Below are 18952 nucleotides of genomic sequence, written 5' to 3' on the forward strand. Positions count from 1 at the left end.
TTCTGCTCTGCAATTTCAGCAGCACTTAAAATTGAGTGGTTCTGCAAACTAGCTCTGGGCCTTTGTTGAATCCATTGCTCATCTCTATTGCAGCAAAAGGCAAAGATGGCTACATGTAGGCAGTACGGAGCTGGACCAACAGCCCAAGCTGAACCGGTCCTCCGTGGCTATCGGCAACAGCCCAGCCACCTGGGTTGACCCCTGGGTCCCCTCTCTGAGGTACCTCTGAGCCCAGACAACTCCCATGCCACCTTGCCACGCCTCAGAGATATTGCACACAAGCTGACATTATTTCTGTGGCACTCCCCAGCTCCTGTATAACGAAAAGGGATTAAGGAGGGAGAGGAGACATGCAAAGGTCACTAAGTAGTCTCGGTATGTTTAGTCTTGGAAATGGAAGCGGTCTGACGGTTATATTTTTGCAGGACAGCCAGAGGGCTTGAAAAGACCTTCAGAGTCTTCTGGTCTCCAAAGGCTGAATGTAAAGAGAACCGATCATATCATATTTTTTAAATGGATGGGTCATTACAGGAGAATTGTGGGGTACAGGGGAAAGGTGAATGCATAGGGGGCGGAGGGAGCAGTGCCATTTATACAAACATCCTTGAATCTTTAAAATAAATTATACAGGTGAACACAGAAGTTCATGCTACTTGCTGGAAGCAATAGGATTGAATTTTGTGGAATTTGTATTCCACAAACCTCCAGGCATCCTGCCTCGTCCTCAGCGGGCTATCATGTTCTGTTGTACATCTTGGTAGCCCTTAAAACTGGTGGCATGGTCTCAGATAGATTCTTGCAGGAGAGAGACAGATTTATAGATTCCATCAGCTTCTTCCAGGGGAGCTGCCCAATCACCAGGAGGGCACAGGTGATATGCTCGTTCAGATTCTCTCAGCCTGTCTACCAGGGTCAAACAGCAGTTTCCAGGTCCTCATGGCCAATGATCTTATAGTTCTGGCGGCTTTCTAGGTAGGCTGCCAAATCCGGGTCCCCGGCCTGCTGTGCTCTCTCTTGAGGTGTCTTACCCTGTAGGTAACAGTGAAAAGGAAAGAGACACAAACACTTCGGATAAGATTTTTAAAAAAAAAAATTCATAGAAACAGAGCTACTCAAAGATGACTTGCTAAAAAGGATCTTTCCATGTTTGCTGTTTTAGAATTGATGAGACACTTTCAGATCTATTATTTGATAGGTGCATCTCATCAAACATGTGAGATATGCAAGTTCAAGAGAGATGATCACTTTTCAGAGGTGGGGTTCCATCAAAGGAAACGGAGGCTCACAGGGTAACTAGGTACACAGCAGCGAACTGTGTGGCACAGTGAGTTTGGGAACCCAGATCCTTTCCAGAAGGGGGACAGAAATCACTGAACAGAAAAGCAGGGAAACGGACATTCTGATTTCTAGTTTGGAACTCTTTCTGTTATACTAAACCCTGGGAAGTAACAAGCAGAAACAAAGAGGAAGGGATGGTCAGAAACAATCTAAAGGGGTTTCTTTGTTGGTTTCAAAGTCTTCAGTTAGGTTCTCCCCAATTTAGAACTGTCTTATCTCTCCAAAAAGTAAGTTAATTTCTGGCAATAAAAGTGATGGGTGTTGATTAAAGCAAGAGGGATGAGATATGGGGATATATGTATAGCTGATTCACTTTGTTATAAAGAAGAAACTAACACACCATTGTAAAGCAATTATACTCCAATAAAGATGTTAAAAAAAAAAGTACCAGAAAAAAAAAAATCTTGGGAAAGTAGAAAAGCATAAGAAATAAAAATCACCAGTAATTCCACTATATTAAGATAACTGCTGTTAACCTTCCATAGAGTAACTATTTTATCTTTTTTCTATAGCTCTACACATAATTATTTTTACGAAAATAAAACCATACTTTGTTTATATACTGTTAGGTAATGTGCTTTTGCACTTAATAATATATCAAACCTTTCTACGTCATGAAATGTTCTTCTGCATCATTTTAAATGATTGTATAACTTTTTGCAGTCTTATGTTATATGTATATTTATATACACACAATATTTTTGAAATGAGGCCAATGAACAGCAGTCAGCAGTAAAAGGAGGAAAGGTCTCCATTCTTTTGAATGTTTACAGACATTACTTAACACTCCTTGATGCTTCTAATTTTTGTTCAATGATATCTATTTTAAAATATTAAGTTTTTTTAAATTAATTTTTATTGGAGTATAGTTGATTTACAATGTGTTAGTTTCTGCTGTACAGCAAAGTGTATCGGTTATATGTATACATATATCCACTCTTTTTTAGATTCTATTCCCATACAGGTTACTACAGAGTACTGAGTAGAATTCCCTGTGCTATACAGTAGGTCCTGATTAGTTATCTATTTTATACCTAGTAGTGTGTGTATGTCAATCCCAATCTCCCAATTTATCCCTCCCTTTTCTCCTTGGTAACCATAAGTTTGTTTTTTACATCTGTGACTCTATTTCTGTTTTGTAAATAGGTTCATTTGTACCATTTTTTTTAGATTCCACATATAGACGATATCATATGATAGTTGTCTTTCTGCATCTGACTTGCTTCACTCAGTATGACAATCCCCAGGTCGATCCATGTTGCTGCAAATGGCATTATCTCGTTCTTTTTTATGTCTGGGTAATATTCCATTGTATATATGTACAAAATGATATTGAGTTCCAAGGAAAGGGTAGAGGCATGATCATTGCACCAAAGTAATAGCTCCATGTATAAAAATGCACACAAGCATTACAAAAATTATCAAACACTTCTCAGCCTCCATCTCATCTATTGCAGTGGGTGGTGTCAAACTCAATTAAGGCTGATCCTCGTAGCCTACAAGGGGATATGGAGTAGAAGATAGAAGGGAAGTAACAATGGCTCTAGACTCTTCCTAAAATTTTACTTATTTAGTTGGGATTTAATATTTAACTATAGCTTCAAGTCCCTATAATAATTTTATCCAACTTGGTTACAGTATTTGTAGATTATCTTGTCTTCAATGCTAATGAGGTTGGGATTCCAAATTTCCAAATATTCAGAGAGAGGGGCTGGGGTGGGCCTCTGAGTTGATTTTTAAGGAGTCATTCCCTATTAAGAGAAATTCTCAAAATATTGCTTCTCTTCAAAAATTTCCAGAAGAAGAATCAGCATAATTATCATATTCAACTTTCACCTAGCAAAAAATTATGGAATGGAAAAATTATAGGATCCCTGAAAAGGATGAAGCTCTATTACTTCATAAGGTAAGATCTATAAAACAAAATGTTGGGTGAAAGTTTATACAATAGCATGTACAGTATGACTTTACCTACTTGAAGAAAAATGAGAAAAGTAGACATACCCACATGTGGGGAGAAATCATTAAAGTTTTAATGGTATATAGGTCTAGATTGTGGGATTTCTAGTAATTTTTACTTAAAAATTTTTTTTTGCATTGCTAGAGTTTTCTATGTGAGAATGCGCTATATTTATAATAAAAGTAATAAAATTTTTTGCATTTGGAAAAGAGCACATACATATGTAACACAAAATAGAAAGGAATCTCAAGGAACATTGAGCCCATTTATTTGATTCAGAAACTTAGATTAAAAAAGAGCCATCTGCTCTGGGGCCGGGTTTCCTGTCCAGTCTTTTATTCATCCCTCTATTTCATCTTGCTCCTCCCTTCTCTTTTATCACCTGAGTTGAGACCAGTCTCTGTGTGGTAAACAGGCAATGGCCCTGCTGTGTCTGAGCGGCCCCAGCAAGGAAGGCCAAGTCCACCTCGGATCATGGCCTCAGCTGGTCCTACCTCCATGGGTTGTGTTTCTCAATCAGGTTACACATCAAAGCACCTAAGTGCAAATATCATCTGGGAAGAATATCACCGTGAATAATTATCTGCCATTTGGAATCCTACACCCAATTAGCTAACCAGATAGGTAACAGACCAGCTAGAAACCAGGACCCAGCTTAACGAATTTGATAGCCTAGTGCTATCAGAATTAAGGCAGCCAGGGACCTCAGTCAGAGAGCAAGGATCTGGAGGGTCGCAAGGAAAGTGGAGAATCGAGCAATGCGCCTGGCTCAGAACTGGCTCAGAAAGGAAAGAAAGGTCCACATCAGGAAGAAAGTTATGTCACAATGTACACTGCAGTTGGAGGAGACCCCAGGGTGAAGACTGCATATAAGTAGGGGCTCATCACTTAAATGAATCTAATGGGGCTGAAGTCATCAGTAGGCTTCTAAGTAATTTGTCTATGTTTCTTAGCTACATTCACTGACCCCAAACTTAGGTTATTTAGTACCCACTTAATGAAATCCTCATCTCTATATTAAAATTCTTCTTTGTAACCTTCTACAGTTAAGTGGCTTGTCCTTTCTTGGAGCCTACCCAGGGTGCTTTAAAACTCTCAGAGCTGACCATGATCATGACCTCAGATCATCACAGAGAATTTCTCTATGGAGTTGATCTTCTGTATGAACTCTTCTCTCTGCCCATCTCTTTCCCATGGGCTGCAGTTCTCGGTCAACAGCACTAAGCTTCAGCTCCTCCTTTACTCCAGCTTTAACCCTTTCCTTGGGAGCTCTCTGTAAACCGGAACAATTCATGGTGCAGCCTGATCTCCCATCCTGGGAGTGCTTGGTCATCACTTTGGCACCCATATATGGGGCCCCATAAATCATGAGTTTTAAGCTATTCTGGATTAAGTAGCTGAAGGAGAAATTCCAAAGGGGCTTCTCGGTAGCCAGGCCAATATCTTTTGCACTTGGTCCCGACCCTTCTAGTGCTTTGCACCTCACCCTCTCCACACTTGGCTGCTGGCCGTCAGCAGAAGGAGAAGCCCAAAGTCCAAAGGCCAACGCGTTCAGAGGTCTATAAGTCCCTTAGGCAAGCACACACCCTCCCTTTGTGCTTATACATTTAAACTGCAGTTTCTCTAAATGAAACACTTCATTTTTTCATCCTTTTTCCGAAGCCCCAGGCACTTCCATAAGTACAGAAAGGATGCCTTTGCTATGGGCACAAGTGAAGGCAATGGTGCCAGAGATCTTGCCCCGTGGGAGGATGCTTGCACTCACTCATCAAGTTACCTTGGAGTCCGTCTTTCTCAGAGATGCTCCTGCGTCCACCAGAAGCTGGCACACAGCCCGGTTCCGCTGGCAAGCTGCCTTGTGCAGTGCGGTCTCACCCCTAAATCAAAGATGAAATGAGAAAAGGGTTGGAGGCGGGAGTGGGAGTAGGGTAGAGGCAGCAGGGAGGGAAGTGAGGGTAGCATCCTCCCCCTGCTGCTGATGTTCTGTGCCCCTCGGCCGCTTTCCCTATCATCTGTGGGTGAGACCACGGCTGCAGGGCATGGCCAGGGGAGGTAGGTGAGGGGCTTAGTCATCCACTAACCCTAATGTCTGACTCCAGCCTCTTTTTCAGTGTTTGCTGGTCAAGTAGGCTGAGTGATTTTGTTTTAAGCGACTACTGTCTGATTGAAGTAATACCCAATGGCCCTATGAAATAGACTGATGGGTGTAGATGTGTCTGAACAGTGTGGAGCCATTCTTTCTGTGTAGACATGTGGGCAGGGCAGGAGCAACCTAGATGATGCACACACAGGAGCAGCAATGGAGGACCACAGCACAGTGCCTGGTAGACCATCTGGCCCCGGGAGGAGTATCTCCTGGGAACCCAACTTCAAAGACCCAGGAGATTCCCACTCTGCTCTACCTGCTGATTCCTGGTGAGTGGCAGGAGGGGGACAGCCACAGAAGATACCTGGGAGGGATGGTAAGACTCTGGGAGGGTTCTGCAACCAGAGCTGCCCCACTGGGCAGCAGGTCAGCCATCAGTATGGGGAACAGCCAAGGCAAAGTGGCTATTTCCCCCACCCCCACAGGCAGTACAGGGAGGAGGACATTCCCATTCTGAGTCTGAAATTGAAAAGACACTTAATGCCAAAGTGTTTATGGAAAATCAAATGCAGTCCTTAGAGAGGCAAACTGGGGTGAGTGATAACCTTGCCAATGGGATTTGCGGTATGTGGACAAACTCTATGTAGCAATGGACAGTTTCTCCCTTGTCAGTAACTCCTGGTTAAATCCTTCCTAATTGTCCTCCTCCATCTCTCCTTAGCCCCTCCCCACACTCCACCCTGCCCATTCTTTATCCCTTTTCAAATTTCACTGACGTTCTTTAGAGGCTCAACATGGCTTCCAGGGTTAAATGCTTAGCTTTCCTTTGTTTCTGTTTGGGGAATAGTAGCTATTTTGCCGCCTGGGAATGAGAAAGTTGAAAACAAGCATTATCAGTCTGGCAACCATCCACAGAGCTGGTGACTTTCTCAACCAGGGTTTCTCTTCTGAAGCACAAAACATGGAAATGGTTGGAGGTACTATGTTCTTGGTTCTCCAGTGGTTGTATAACTTGTCCCATTCTAGACTCAGCACAGAGAAATTGTTTCACTATACAAAAAGGATGCCTTAGGGCATTAGGGCTTAATTTTCTTATAAACCTCAGTTGAGGAAGAGTAAATGTGATGGGTAATTAAGAGGTAAGTGCATTAATTTAGATTTCTCTGTAGTTCAAGGTGCATCAAAGCAGAAGTACCTCACTTGAAGGAAGTTCTAAATGATGACCAGCAACAGCTACATGTGCAATCATCATGACGGGTGCCATCTATTTTTATTGTGTATTCTTTGATTTAGAAGATTAGCCCTGCATAGTTATAAATACAACTGAAAGTAGACACTTTTTATCACTGACATTACAATGATCAATTGTACGCCCTAGAGGCTGCATTCTTTTCCTAGATATGTTCTCAAGAAGATAATCTAGACCACATAATGTAAGGCAACACTCACGTTTCGCTGTCTGCCATATCCAATAACTCAGAGGGTCCTAAAGAAGAGGAAAGCAAGATGTCCATCAAAAATAGTTCAAAAACTAACCATTAACAAAAAATTATAGTCACAGAATTAAAATGCCTTGGGAAGCTGAATAAGAAAGAGTATTTGGCGACAGGGATAATAAGACCACCTCCCCTCCCCAAGAGAAAGGATCCCTCTACCTCCCTCTCCCTCATCAATCATCACCAGGCAATATGTACAGAATGGGAGATAAAAAAGAATGATATGGCCTCTGCCTTCAAGAAGCTTTCAAACAAGTTGAAGAATAGAACAAATGAAAAATGATTAAGTGGCTACCTAGGGGGGAAAAGGGAGAATCAGATGGACTTTAAAGACCATTTTTCATTCTCCAGCAGCAGGTTGTTTGGGATGTAATCTTATGTAGTATAGCATGAAAGCTATGAGAGACCATATTATTAAGTGTCCCTTTCTCTGACATAACACAGCAAATTACACTAAATCAAGATATTATCCAGTCCAATCTCTTTATTTTAAAAATGGGGTAAAATTCTATTTTTCATGAGATTTCCCTTCCAAAATCTGGAAGAAATGTTATATGTAAACATCAAATGATTATAGATGCTTCATCAGGAATTAAAATGTTCTGTGCTTGCACATTCACAATTTCTCATTTGTTCACTAATTTATTCATTCAACCTGCAAACACTGCTTGGAATGTTCACCTTTTCCCCCAACGCTTCACACAATTCCTTACCTGCAGGTATCAGCTGACATACATTTTCTCCACAAAGCCTTCTATCTCCCCACTCCTAATACTGCATTAAATGTCATTCCTTTGTGTTACCTCACTTTGTGTACTAACCCCATTTCCTAAAATGGTGGGGGTAATAATAATTAATCATCCAAATTGAGACTATCTCTGACAAGTAGGTATATATGATCACCTTACCGATCATGACACTTGTCAAGCCATGTTAAAATCACCTGCTGACTTGTCTCGTCTCTCTCCACAACTAGACTCAGGAAAATCCCTTGAAGTTGTGGCCAATGTCTTGTCCACCGTGTCCTTCCTTGGTGACTGGCATGGAGCCTGGTGCCAAGCAGAGGCTTAAATGTTTGGTTGAATTAATGAATAAATGTGTTTGGAAGGGTCAAACACAGCTCTAGGTATTGAGCACTGTAAACTTTAGAAGTATGATCCTGGTGATTTGCTCTCCATATTGGCAGATATCATTATCATTGAGCATTTATTTATACAACTACTTACTACATAATTAGAAGAAAGAAAGTCCTAACCTCATCTTCCCTAACTCTGAAAGTCAGTGGTCAGACACTGATGAAAGAAACTGAAGATGACACGAACAGATGGAAAGATACACCATGTTCTTGGATTGGAAGAATCAATATTGTTAAAATGACTATACTACTCAAGGCAATCTACAGATTCAATGCAATCCCTATCAAATTACCAATGGCATTTTTCACAGAACTAGAACAAAAATTTTACAGTTTGTATAGAAATCAAAAAGACTCCGAATAGCCAAAGCAATTTTTAGAAAGAAGAACAGAGCTGGAGGAATCAGGCTCTCTGACTTCAGACTGTACTACCAAGCTACAGTAATCAAAACAGTTTAGTACTGGCACAAAAACAGACATATAGATTAATGGCACAGGATAGAAAGCCCAGAAATAAACCCACGCACCTATGGTCAATTAATCTACGACAAAGGAGGCAAGAATATACAATGGAGAAAAGAATCTCTTCAATAAGAGGTGCTGGGAAAACTGGACAGCTGCATGTAAAAGCTTGAAATTAGAACAGTCTCTAATACCATATACAAAAATAAACTAAAAATGGATCAAAGACCTAAATGTAAGAACAGATACTATAAAACTCCTAAAGGGAAACATAGGCAGAACACTCTTTGACATAAATTACAGCAATATCTTTTTGGATCTGTCTCCTAGAGTAATGGAAATAAAAACAAAAACAAATGGGCCCTAATTAAACTTAAAAGCTTTTGCACAGCAAAGGAAACCATAAACCAAATGAAAAGACAACCTCCAGAATGGGAGAAAATATTTGCAAACAATGAGACCGACAGGGGAATAATTTCCAAAATATACAAATAACTCATACAGCTCAATATCAAAAAACAACCCAATCAAACAATTGGCAGAAGATATAAACAAACATTTCTCCAAAGATGACATACAAATGGCCAAAAAGCACATGAAAAAATGTTCAGCATCGCTAATTATTAGAAAAATGCAAATCAAAACTACAGTGAGGTATCACCTCACACAGGTCAGAATTTCCATCATTAAAAAGTCTACAAATAAATGCTGAAGAGGGTGTGGAGTAAAAGGAACCCTCTTGCACTGTTAGTGGGAATGTAAATTGGTACAGCCACTGTGGAGAACAGTATGGAGGTTCCTTAAAAAACTAAAAATAGAGCTACCATGTGATCCTGCAACCCCACTCCTGGGCATGTATCCAGAGAAAACCGTAATTTGAAAAAATACATGCACCCCAGTATTGTACTATTTACAATAACCAAGACATGGAAGCAACCTAAATGTCCATCGAGAGATGAATGGATAAAGAAGATATGGTACATATATACAATGGAATGCTACTCAGCCATACAAAAGGATGAAATAATGCCATTGGCAGCAACGTGGATGGACCTAGTGATTAAGTGAAGTCAGACAGAGAAAGACAAATATCATATGATATCACTTATATGTGTAATCTAAAATAAAAAATACAAATGAACTTATTTATAAAACAGAAACAGACTCATAGATATAGAAAACAAGCTTATGGTTACCAAAGGGGAACGGGGGTGGGAGGGATAAATTAGGAATTTGGGAGTAACCTATACATGCTGCTGTATATAAAATAGGTAAACAACAAGGACCTACTGTATAGCACAGGGAACTACACTCAGTATTTTGTAATAACCTATATGGAAAAAGAATCTGAAAAAGAATAGACATATATATATATATATATATATATATATGTATGTATAACTGAATCACTTTGCTGTACACCTGAAACTAGCACAAAGTTGTAAATTAACTAAATTTTAATAAAAAATAAAAAGAAAATGTTCTGTGTACTGAACATCAAAAAAAAAAGAATGAAATAATGTCATTTGCAGCAACATGAATGGACGTAGAGATGATTATACTAAGTGAAGTAAGTCAGAGAAAGACTAACATGATATTGCTTATACATGGAATCTAAAAAAAAAATAGATATAAATGAACTTATTTACAAAACAGAAATAGACCCACAGACATAGAAAACAAACTTACGGTTACCAAAGGAGAAAGGGGGCAGGGAGGGATAAATTAGGAGTTTGGTATTAACATATATACACTACTATATATAAAAGAGATAACAAACAAGGACCTACTGTATAGCACAAGGAACTCTACTCAATATTTTGTAATATTGAAAAAGAACATATATAGATATATAGATATATATCTGAATCACTGTGCTATATACCTAAAACTAACACACTATTGTAAATCAACTATACTTCAATTTTAAAAAAATGTCATTGGGTCAAGGAGAAAGGGGACTTTCACAATCCTCCTGGTCATCCAGGAGCTAAATCACCAACTTCACCTCCTCTCTTTCCCATCTACTGGTCATCTAGGCTGGGTGAATCTTCTCTTGCAATGTCTGTCCTATCTGTTGCTCCTACTTGGCCTATTTGACAAATAAACTTCCTAAAAGGTCTCTGTCAGGAACATATTAGCATGCAGGACTGTTACTAAGAAAACATAAAAAAGATCTTGCAACATCCAGATTTCCAGGTTTTAAATTCATCATATGTCCTGTGTCTCCCCAGGTATTTCAACATTTAAGTTCACAGTCTTTCACTTGGAACTACCCTTCCTCAATTTGTTCTCAAGGCTCCATTTTTTTTGCATAAGCTAAAGTGGTAGCTGCACAATCACCCAAATATTTCTCAGGCTCTCCCAGCTCTGAGAGCTTGCTCTCTCCAATCTTGCTACCCAGAGAGGGATTTTCTACCCACACACCTAAATCTTACACATTCTTTAAAGACCAGTCTGTGACAAGGTCCTCTGAAAAGGCCACCTTTAACAGATGGAATCAACCTGTCTTCTCTTTGACAGAAGGAATCAATCAACAGAAGAACTCCCATAATACTTATTGGAGTCTACCCTTGTACTATGTATTTGCTTTTCAAATGTATGCCTTATCTCCTTAAATAAATTATGCTACATCTTTTAAATGTAAGAACACTTGGATTATTTTTCATATCCTTCTAGCGTGTTCCCTATTCTACAGGTTCAACAAGGATTCAATTCATTCATTTTTGTTCCTCAGTCCTGTGGTTCTAAGGAAACATGAATGATAATCCACCCCCTCCCTGCCCTTTACCCCCTGAAGTGCCAAGCAGTCCAGCACAGTGATTAAGAGTGAGGGTTCTGGAGCTGAGCCTCCTTGGTTTCAAATCCCAGATGTATCTTCCACTCACTAGATCTTGGGCAAGTTCATTTCATTTCTCAGCCCCTTGATTGTCACACATGTAAATCAGGATTAATAATAATATTTATCTCGCAGGTTTGTTATGAGGTTTCATAAGTTAATACAAAAAAATGTGCTTAAAACAGTAGCTGGGACACTACATGAAATGCCTACAGTTTAGGTATAATTAAGTGTCCTACTCTCTGACATAACACAGCAGGTTACACTAAGTCAAGATACTGGAATATCAATGGGGGAAGGAGATATAAAAGGGCGCCTTGGCTCCCGCTTACATTTGAAGTAAGTATTGACTCCAATTCTGTGTCCTGAGAACCAGTCCTCCAGGCCTATTCAATCGCTGATGAGGCATCCTCCGCAAGGTCAGGAGCAAGAAGGCCTACAGTGCCCAATGGTCCTTTTAGAAAGCTCCTTCAGCAAAGCCATTCATTTTGAAAGGAATTCCATGAACAGGAGCAGCCTGGCCTCACCAGTGTCTGTTCCCATTGTTACTTATAATTGTGTAACTGAGCGGGACCTTCCCGGGACAGATCCCTCCCCCATGTCCTCTGCTGTAGCTCCTCTCTGGAGTACCTAGACAATAGTATCTGATGCACACTTCCTGAGTTGTTTTACAGATGCTAAAACCACCACCAAATAGAAAAAGTTAACTACTTGTTGATCATGAGCCCCCAGACCTACTGGCACCTAAGGATTGATAATGTTAACCCCTGGGACACTGCCCTGTTAACGTCACCATCAACCAATCAGAGAATTGTGCATAAGCTGATCACATACCCTGTAATGCCCCTCCCTCGCCTTGCCTTTAAAAATACTTTGCTGAAACCCTTTGACGAGTCCAGGGTTTTGGGGCACGAGCCACCCGTTCTCCTTGCTTGGCCCTGCAATAAGCCTTTCTCTGCTCCAAACTCCAATGTTTCGGTTTGTTTGGCCTCACTGTGCATCGGGCACACACGAACGTGTGTTTGGTAACAACTGCACAAATTTTTAGGCAACAGGGGCCTTGTCTCAGTTCCTCCTTTCCTCAGCACTGTCACTTGGTGCTCTCAGAGCTGCACCCACAGTGGGTCCATGGACTCTGGGGTCCACGCCTCCATGCAGTGAGAGGATGCTGAAGCAGTTTAATCTGTGCTAAAATGGCAAGGATTTGACACTCTGAAAGTGGGACAAGGAAGAGAAAGCAGCTTGTTCCTCAACTTTCTGACAAGAATCACTATAAATGGAGCCAACCCAGAAGGATTCCAGGGCTGGTCATCTAATCTGCGAGTCAGGCACGCCTGGAGCTGTTTAGTGTCTCCCCCTCCCCTTTTAATCCTCTGCAGCTGACAGAGATGAGAAAAAGAGCTGCTGATACTAAAACAAGATCCTTTTGCTCTTAATATCCAAAGAAACTTCGGTTAAAGGTTTCAGGAACAGCTCTGGAAAGATGGACTTAATTAACTGATAACAAGAAGGGGCTGCAGAAGAGAAAAGGAGAGGAGGAGAGTGCCAGGTGGAGCCGGAGACAAAGCTGCGGTTTCCCTCCCTATTTGTGTCTTCAGTGACCTACAGGGAGCTACTCTTACTAGTACAGCATGCTGTCTAATAGTGCACTGTGTGGGTTAGTAGCATTGGTGTAAGATTTGGAGGTGGAGGCGTAGCCAGAGAAATAAAAACAATCAACAAAGACCATAAAAATTTTCCCTTGAAGAAAAAATACATGTGAAAAAATAGCAACTATGGTTTTTGGAAAAGTTAATTTTAGTCTCACTCATAAGGGAGAGAACAGGAGAAAGAGAAGACATAGAGATGATGGAATTCCTTCAATGTATACCAATGGGGAACATCTGGGTTTGGGCTTAGTTTGTATTTCATGAATACATATATCCTGATTGTGGATACCATGCATTTCCCCTAAGGAGTTTGAAGGAATGCAATTAAATTGTCAGCAGAGAATTCCCGATTGTTCCCTGAATATAAAGGGAAGTCTTGGCTCTCTGTCCCTCCCAGGATTTACTAAAATTTCCACACTCCATTCCATAGCTAACCTGCACCAGAAGATGACTGTTGAATCTCTACTGAGGGGATACGGGTACTAATTTCTCCATGAGATTTTCATTGCCCTTCTGCAGCCCTGTACCAGTTGTCACTGGAACGCTGCATATGATACTCATTTCAAACTACCCTGTGCTCTGGTTATTTATCCATGTTTCATTTCCCTCGCTGGGTTGTAGGAATATGGAAGGCAGAAACCAATCTCATATTATGGATGAATTCTGGCAAGTCACCTAACTTTACTACCCTTCAGTTTTTACCACCTGTCAAATAGAGATAAGAGAACTTACCTTGTAGGATTGTTGCAAGAATTAAATGTATGAATACATGTAAAGCATTCAGAACAGTGAAGATGAGCAGTGATTATTACTATAACATTTTTCTTCAAAAGTGCATGGGACTGGGCTTCCCTGGTGGCGCAGTGGATAAGAATCCGCCTGCCAATGCAGGGGACACAGGTTCGAGCCCTGGTCTGGGAAGATCCCACATGCTGCGGAGCAACTAAGCCTGTGCACCACAACTACTGAGCCTGTGCTCTAGAGCCCGTGAGCCACAACTACTGAAGCCCGCGTGCCTAGAACCCGTGCTCTGCAACAAGAGAAGCCACCGCAATAAGCCCACGCACTGCAACAAAGAGTAGCCACCATTCTCCACAACTAGAGAAAGCCCGCACACAGCAACGAAGACCCAATGCAGCCAAAAATAAATAAATAAAAATTAAAAAAAAAAAAAAGTGCATGGGACAGAATTTTTGAATGAATGAATGAAACATTTAAAAATCCACTTGGACCCTGGCCAATATATTTTTTCTCAGAAAGAGATCCATAAATGGAACATGGATTTAAAAAAAGCTATGCTATATGAGAAATGGTCTGAAAAATAAGGGAAAGAAAAATACATTGTGGGGAATACACATCAGTATTCCCTGGTGAAGGCCAGGGAAGCTTTTTTTGCTTCGAAAAGAAGCAAAACTTCACCAACCTCCCAATATGAAAAAGTGAGCAGCATGGTAAGTAGTCAAACCTTCCAAATTTCAAGTTTGCTGCCCAGTCAGTGCTCATCCCATAGGTTCTTCCACTCAACTGATGCAATTTTATCATCGATACTGCACTTGTATCATACGTGATGTGTCTTTTGTCACACGCATCCTTTAATTTGCTTCCCACACCGAGGCATCCAAATCCCCTTTGCTGTTCCTACCAACTCCCCGTGGCCTCTCTCTCTCTCTCTGGACCTCATTTCCCATTAGTCTCCCTGACGCTGCCAGCAGACCATTCCAAATCCTCCTCTGCCCCAGGACAAAAGCTGCACAGATGTGGGGAGAGCTGGCACTGGGAACTCTTTAACAGCACCATCATCCTGTCCCAGCAGGATGGTGGTCGCTTCTCTCGGGGACCAGAGGCAGAAAAAGGGAGGGGGGTGAAAAAAAGAAAAGAAAGACTGAAGGCAGGAAAAGAGGGAAGACAAAATAAGCCATTGAAATCAGAAAGGAAATGCATGAGTGAGATTTCTATCAGGAAACGCAGTAGGGGGCAGGGGGGTGGGAGGTGGGAGAATAAAAACAAAAGAGCAGAATGTGCCGGGGTGGGGGGCGGGGGTAAAAGACTAAAACACCATAAAAGTCTCTCGAAGGGCTAACGCTAGGGAGGAGGGAGTGGGCAAAAGTATGGCTGAAAGGAGCTGAAAAGCAGGAACCGCCGGGGGTGGGGCGGGGGTCTCTCAGCTGGAATCCCTCCACAACCTCCTCTCTCCACCCTGTCCCTGTGGAATTCTTAAGCCCTCTCCCACCTCCGTTCTCTTTTCAACCCTCCCAATGCCCAAATTCCAGTTTTTCATAAAGGAAAGCAGCATGTCGTGTATTTGAGAGTAGAAGTCCCAAAGAAGATGCGGGAAGAGAAAAATTCAAGCCTCCTGGGGCTTTTCAGAAATAACCACAGGTCCCGCGCCCCCCAGCCCCTCAGCCTGGATTTAAAAGAGCTCTGAGAAGAGGACTTGGTTGCTGAATGTGGTGTCTGGGAGAATGACTAATCTCTCACGACTCCCGTTCAGAGGGCGGCGTCCTCCTGATTGCGGACCCCACTGCTCAGCGTCAATAAACGGTGAAGAAGAGGGCAAAGCAGAGGGGAGGGAGGGGCTCCCTGGAGTAAGGATGCAGAAAGCGAAGAAGCCGTATCGGTCATGAGCCTTGAAAAAGGCCCACTGTTTCTGAGGACCCTTGTCATTAAAGGCATCTTTACAGGCGGGTCTTTGAACAGTTTTTAGGATTTATATAATATGAAGACATACAATTTTAAAAACTAAAACTTCAAGAGGTTTGCAGCAACTGAGATTATTGGGAGTGGCATCTCTTGATCTTTGGCACAGTGGAAAATTTGTATTCATTTATTTTTTTATTTCCGTGAATTCAAACTGATCAGACCCACCCACTCTGCAAATCTAATGCCAATTTACAGACAACGATGCCAGTCTGGCAGAAATCCCCGAATCCCAGCCTCACAGAGGCATATTCGCAAAGGATATTTTCCATCAGATCAGGGGAATTTCAGAGTCATCATCATTATTAAATTAGGCAAGACTATTCACTGAGCAGAGATCACATTAAGAAGATGATTACAGAGAAAGGGTCGTGTTTTCTGTGTACGTGTCCCCGACTTCAAGAACACGATAATTTAAGAGTTTCTGCAATTGAAATGAGATGAATAGTTCTGCAAAGATAGTTTCCAATTCTAAATGCACAGGTTTATAAAATTATATCAGCAACTAAAGATATTAAAACAAATGACAACAGAAATGGTTGAGCCAAAGTTCTTAGCCCTTAAGGAACATGGAGAATTAGGCTGACGACGTCAAAAGATTTTACATCCATGTTCCTGAATAACTAGAGATAATGAGGTTGATGTTAAGAATGAAATTGACCGTGCCTATCAGGTTGATAAATACTAATTTTAGTAAAAATCAACTGCAATTCAGTTTCTATTATTTGACTGTAGTACTGAAAGTTTAAAAATTGCCACCCATCAATATACAGTGATCCTTGGCATGTAGATCATAGTAAGATTTTATTTTCAAACAGAAGAGATGGATTTTGCTTCATGATCTCCAGTCTTTCCCCCCATGTATCTACTGGCCAGTTGTAGACCCTGGTGAGGCAGACACAGTGACCATGAGAACTGTTTGCCTGTGAGTGAAGTTGAGGTGATTACAAAAACCTCAAGTGTTTTCTCATTAGTATAAATATTAAACCAACTAATTTACAAAAGCTAACTAAAAAAATTAGAAAAATAAGCTTCCCCCTACCCCAAGTTACTAACAAATTCCTTGTGTCCTTCAGTTTTGACACAGAGAGCTGTATCACATTATTCATTCTTTGCAAAAGACACCTGGGATCGAAAAGAAACTAGTTTAGTATTGGAATGTCAGGCTTTGATCAGAGCACTAAGAGATTTGCCAGCTGGATTTCATGCCAGAAAGAGTGTGTGTGTACTGATCTATGGCTGAGGTTAGAAAACAAGTCTCATGAGCTTGAGTTACAGGGGCTTTTAAAGACCGTCTTAAGGGAGTAGAAAGAGAAGTTGGGGGGGGGTGTGAAAATCCATGGTGTTAGAGCAATATCATCTCAGGCCTCATCATTCAAGGCCCTGGGGAGACCCAGCTGAGAGGAGGATTTTTGGATTTGTTTTTAGTGTAATTATGTCCCAAATATTGCAGGGGACATACTTAATGCTTAAAAAAAAAAGTTACTGTTGTCTTGTATTTTTATTTGCTAAATATTGCAGCCTTGGCTTAGGACCCTGAACCAAAGGAAAATATTAAAGCAGAGCTCCAGGGAATTCCAAGTGAGTCAGTAGTTCAGGATATTGAGAAGGGAGGGTCATCATTTTCAACTGAAGAAGACAGAGTAAGGGAGGGGGGTAGATTAAATACGGCCATTAATTATAAAGCAGAGGGGTCTATTTCCCCACCCCTTGAGTTGGGGCTGGCTCTGTGACTTGTTTTAGCTGGCAGAATGCCACAGAGATGAGGCAGACTTCCCCAGCCTGACCTCAGAAGGTCTGGAAGCTTCCATCCTCACCCTCCAGGAACCCGAGGACCATGACGCCATGCAGAAGCCTGGGATGAAGGTCCAGGTGTAGAGAAAGGCTCAGGTGTTCCAGCCATCTCAGCTGAGAGCCCCAAACATGTGAGAGTCCATCTTAAATACAGACTCAGTCAAAACGGCAGCTCCCTGCAGCCTCCTAGGTAAGACCAAGTGAGATACCAGCAGATCACTGATGCAGAGCGGATTGCAGAACCAGAGAAGGGAATGCTTGTTCTTCAGGAGAGGTAGAGAGGGGAGGAGAGAGAATTCCTAAGTTGCCTCATCACTCAAATAGACAGCCAGTGTCTCACCTAACTCTAGAGTGGTATGTGGGTACTGAGCAGCAGTGGTATGTGGGTATGCGTGCAAACACTCAATCTCATCGGGTAAAGGGCAAACTAGGAGGGAAGGATTGAGAATGATCAAGACGACAGCCACCAGGAGTACTTGAACTGAGTTAGAGGCAAACAAAGTGACAGCATATATCTAAACTTCACCTGAACTTTGTACAGTGGAAATCCTGAGATCTTTTCTATTAAGAGAAAAATAACCATGGAAGCTTTGTGACCTTTATGCACTGTCTTTGGGGCTGGGTTCTAATATCTGGTTCTGCCTGTCACAAGCTTTTGGAAGAGTCACTATAAGAAAGAGAGAACACCTATGATGTGTGTTGTTGGGGGCGGGGGGGTGGTGGGAGAGACAAGCAGAATCGACGCCACCAATGCTTTCGTAAGTCTTGCCCAAAGAGGAATGCTGTAATTGCTGGGGACAGAATGGTCAGGTGAGTAGGAGGCAGAATATGCACACCCCAGACACAGCACCGGAAATATATCTAGGCTTTCCCGGGCAGACAGGCTTGGGATTATCCAACCTAGCCTACCAGGGGGAAAGAAAGCCCCTAATGGCGACTATCCTACTTTAACTCCCTTTCCTCTTCCTAAACCACTCTTTTTTTGTTTGTTTGTTTGTTTGCGGTACGCGGGCCTCTCACTGTTGTGGCCTCTCCTGTTGCGGAGCACAGGCTCCAGACGCGCAGGCTCAGCGGCCGTGGCTCACGGGCCTAGCCGCTCCGCGGCATGTGGGATCCTCCCGGACCGGGGCACGAACCCGCGTCCCCTGCATTGGCAGGTGGACTCTCAACCACTGCACCACCAGGGAAGCCCCTAAACCACTCTTTCCACCATAATTCAGGCCAAGGGTTCAAGCAAACTCTCCATGGTGAGAAGGTACTGAAGACAAAGCAAGGTGAGTCTAATGTGACTGACAGTCTAATACTTACCTTACCAGGTCCTTGTAAAGATTAAATGATAGCATATGCTTAGTATAAGCACATGGCATATAACCCGTGCTTGAGAAATGGTAGCTATGTTATCTATTTGTGGCTTTACAATAGGACTTAAGGCATCTACATACAACTGCTTTAAATTTTATGATGCATGTGCTTATATACTTTTTTAGCCTGCAATT

At 41.8% G+C, this 18952-nt stretch overlaps 1 protein-coding gene across 2 annotated transcripts in view; it reads right to left on the bottom strand.

The window, feature by feature from the left end:
- Nucleotides 1-912: 912 nt before the first annotated feature.
- The window catches only part of DGKI (diacylglycerol kinase iota), a gene marked incomplete at both ends in the record, with an annotated part of 451691 nt that continues 433651 nt past the window's right edge, over nucleotides 913-18952 (bottom strand). For both annotated transcript variants that reach the window (XM_079711562.1, XM_079711561.1), the window contains 3 exons: nucleotides 913-1029; nucleotides 5076-5175; nucleotides 6834-6870. In XM_079711562.1, the coding sequence (XP_079567688.1) occupies nucleotides 913-1029; nucleotides 5076-5175; nucleotides 6834-6870 (254 nt within the window). The remainder of the gene's footprint in view (nucleotides 1030-5075; nucleotides 5176-6833; nucleotides 6871-18952) is intronic.

Source organism: Hyperoodon ampullatus (assembly GCF_949752795.1).
Source record: "Hyperoodon ampullatus genome assembly, chromosome: 9".
Lineage (NCBI taxonomy): Eukaryota > Metazoa > Chordata > Mammalia > Artiodactyla > Ziphiidae > Hyperoodon > Hyperoodon ampullatus.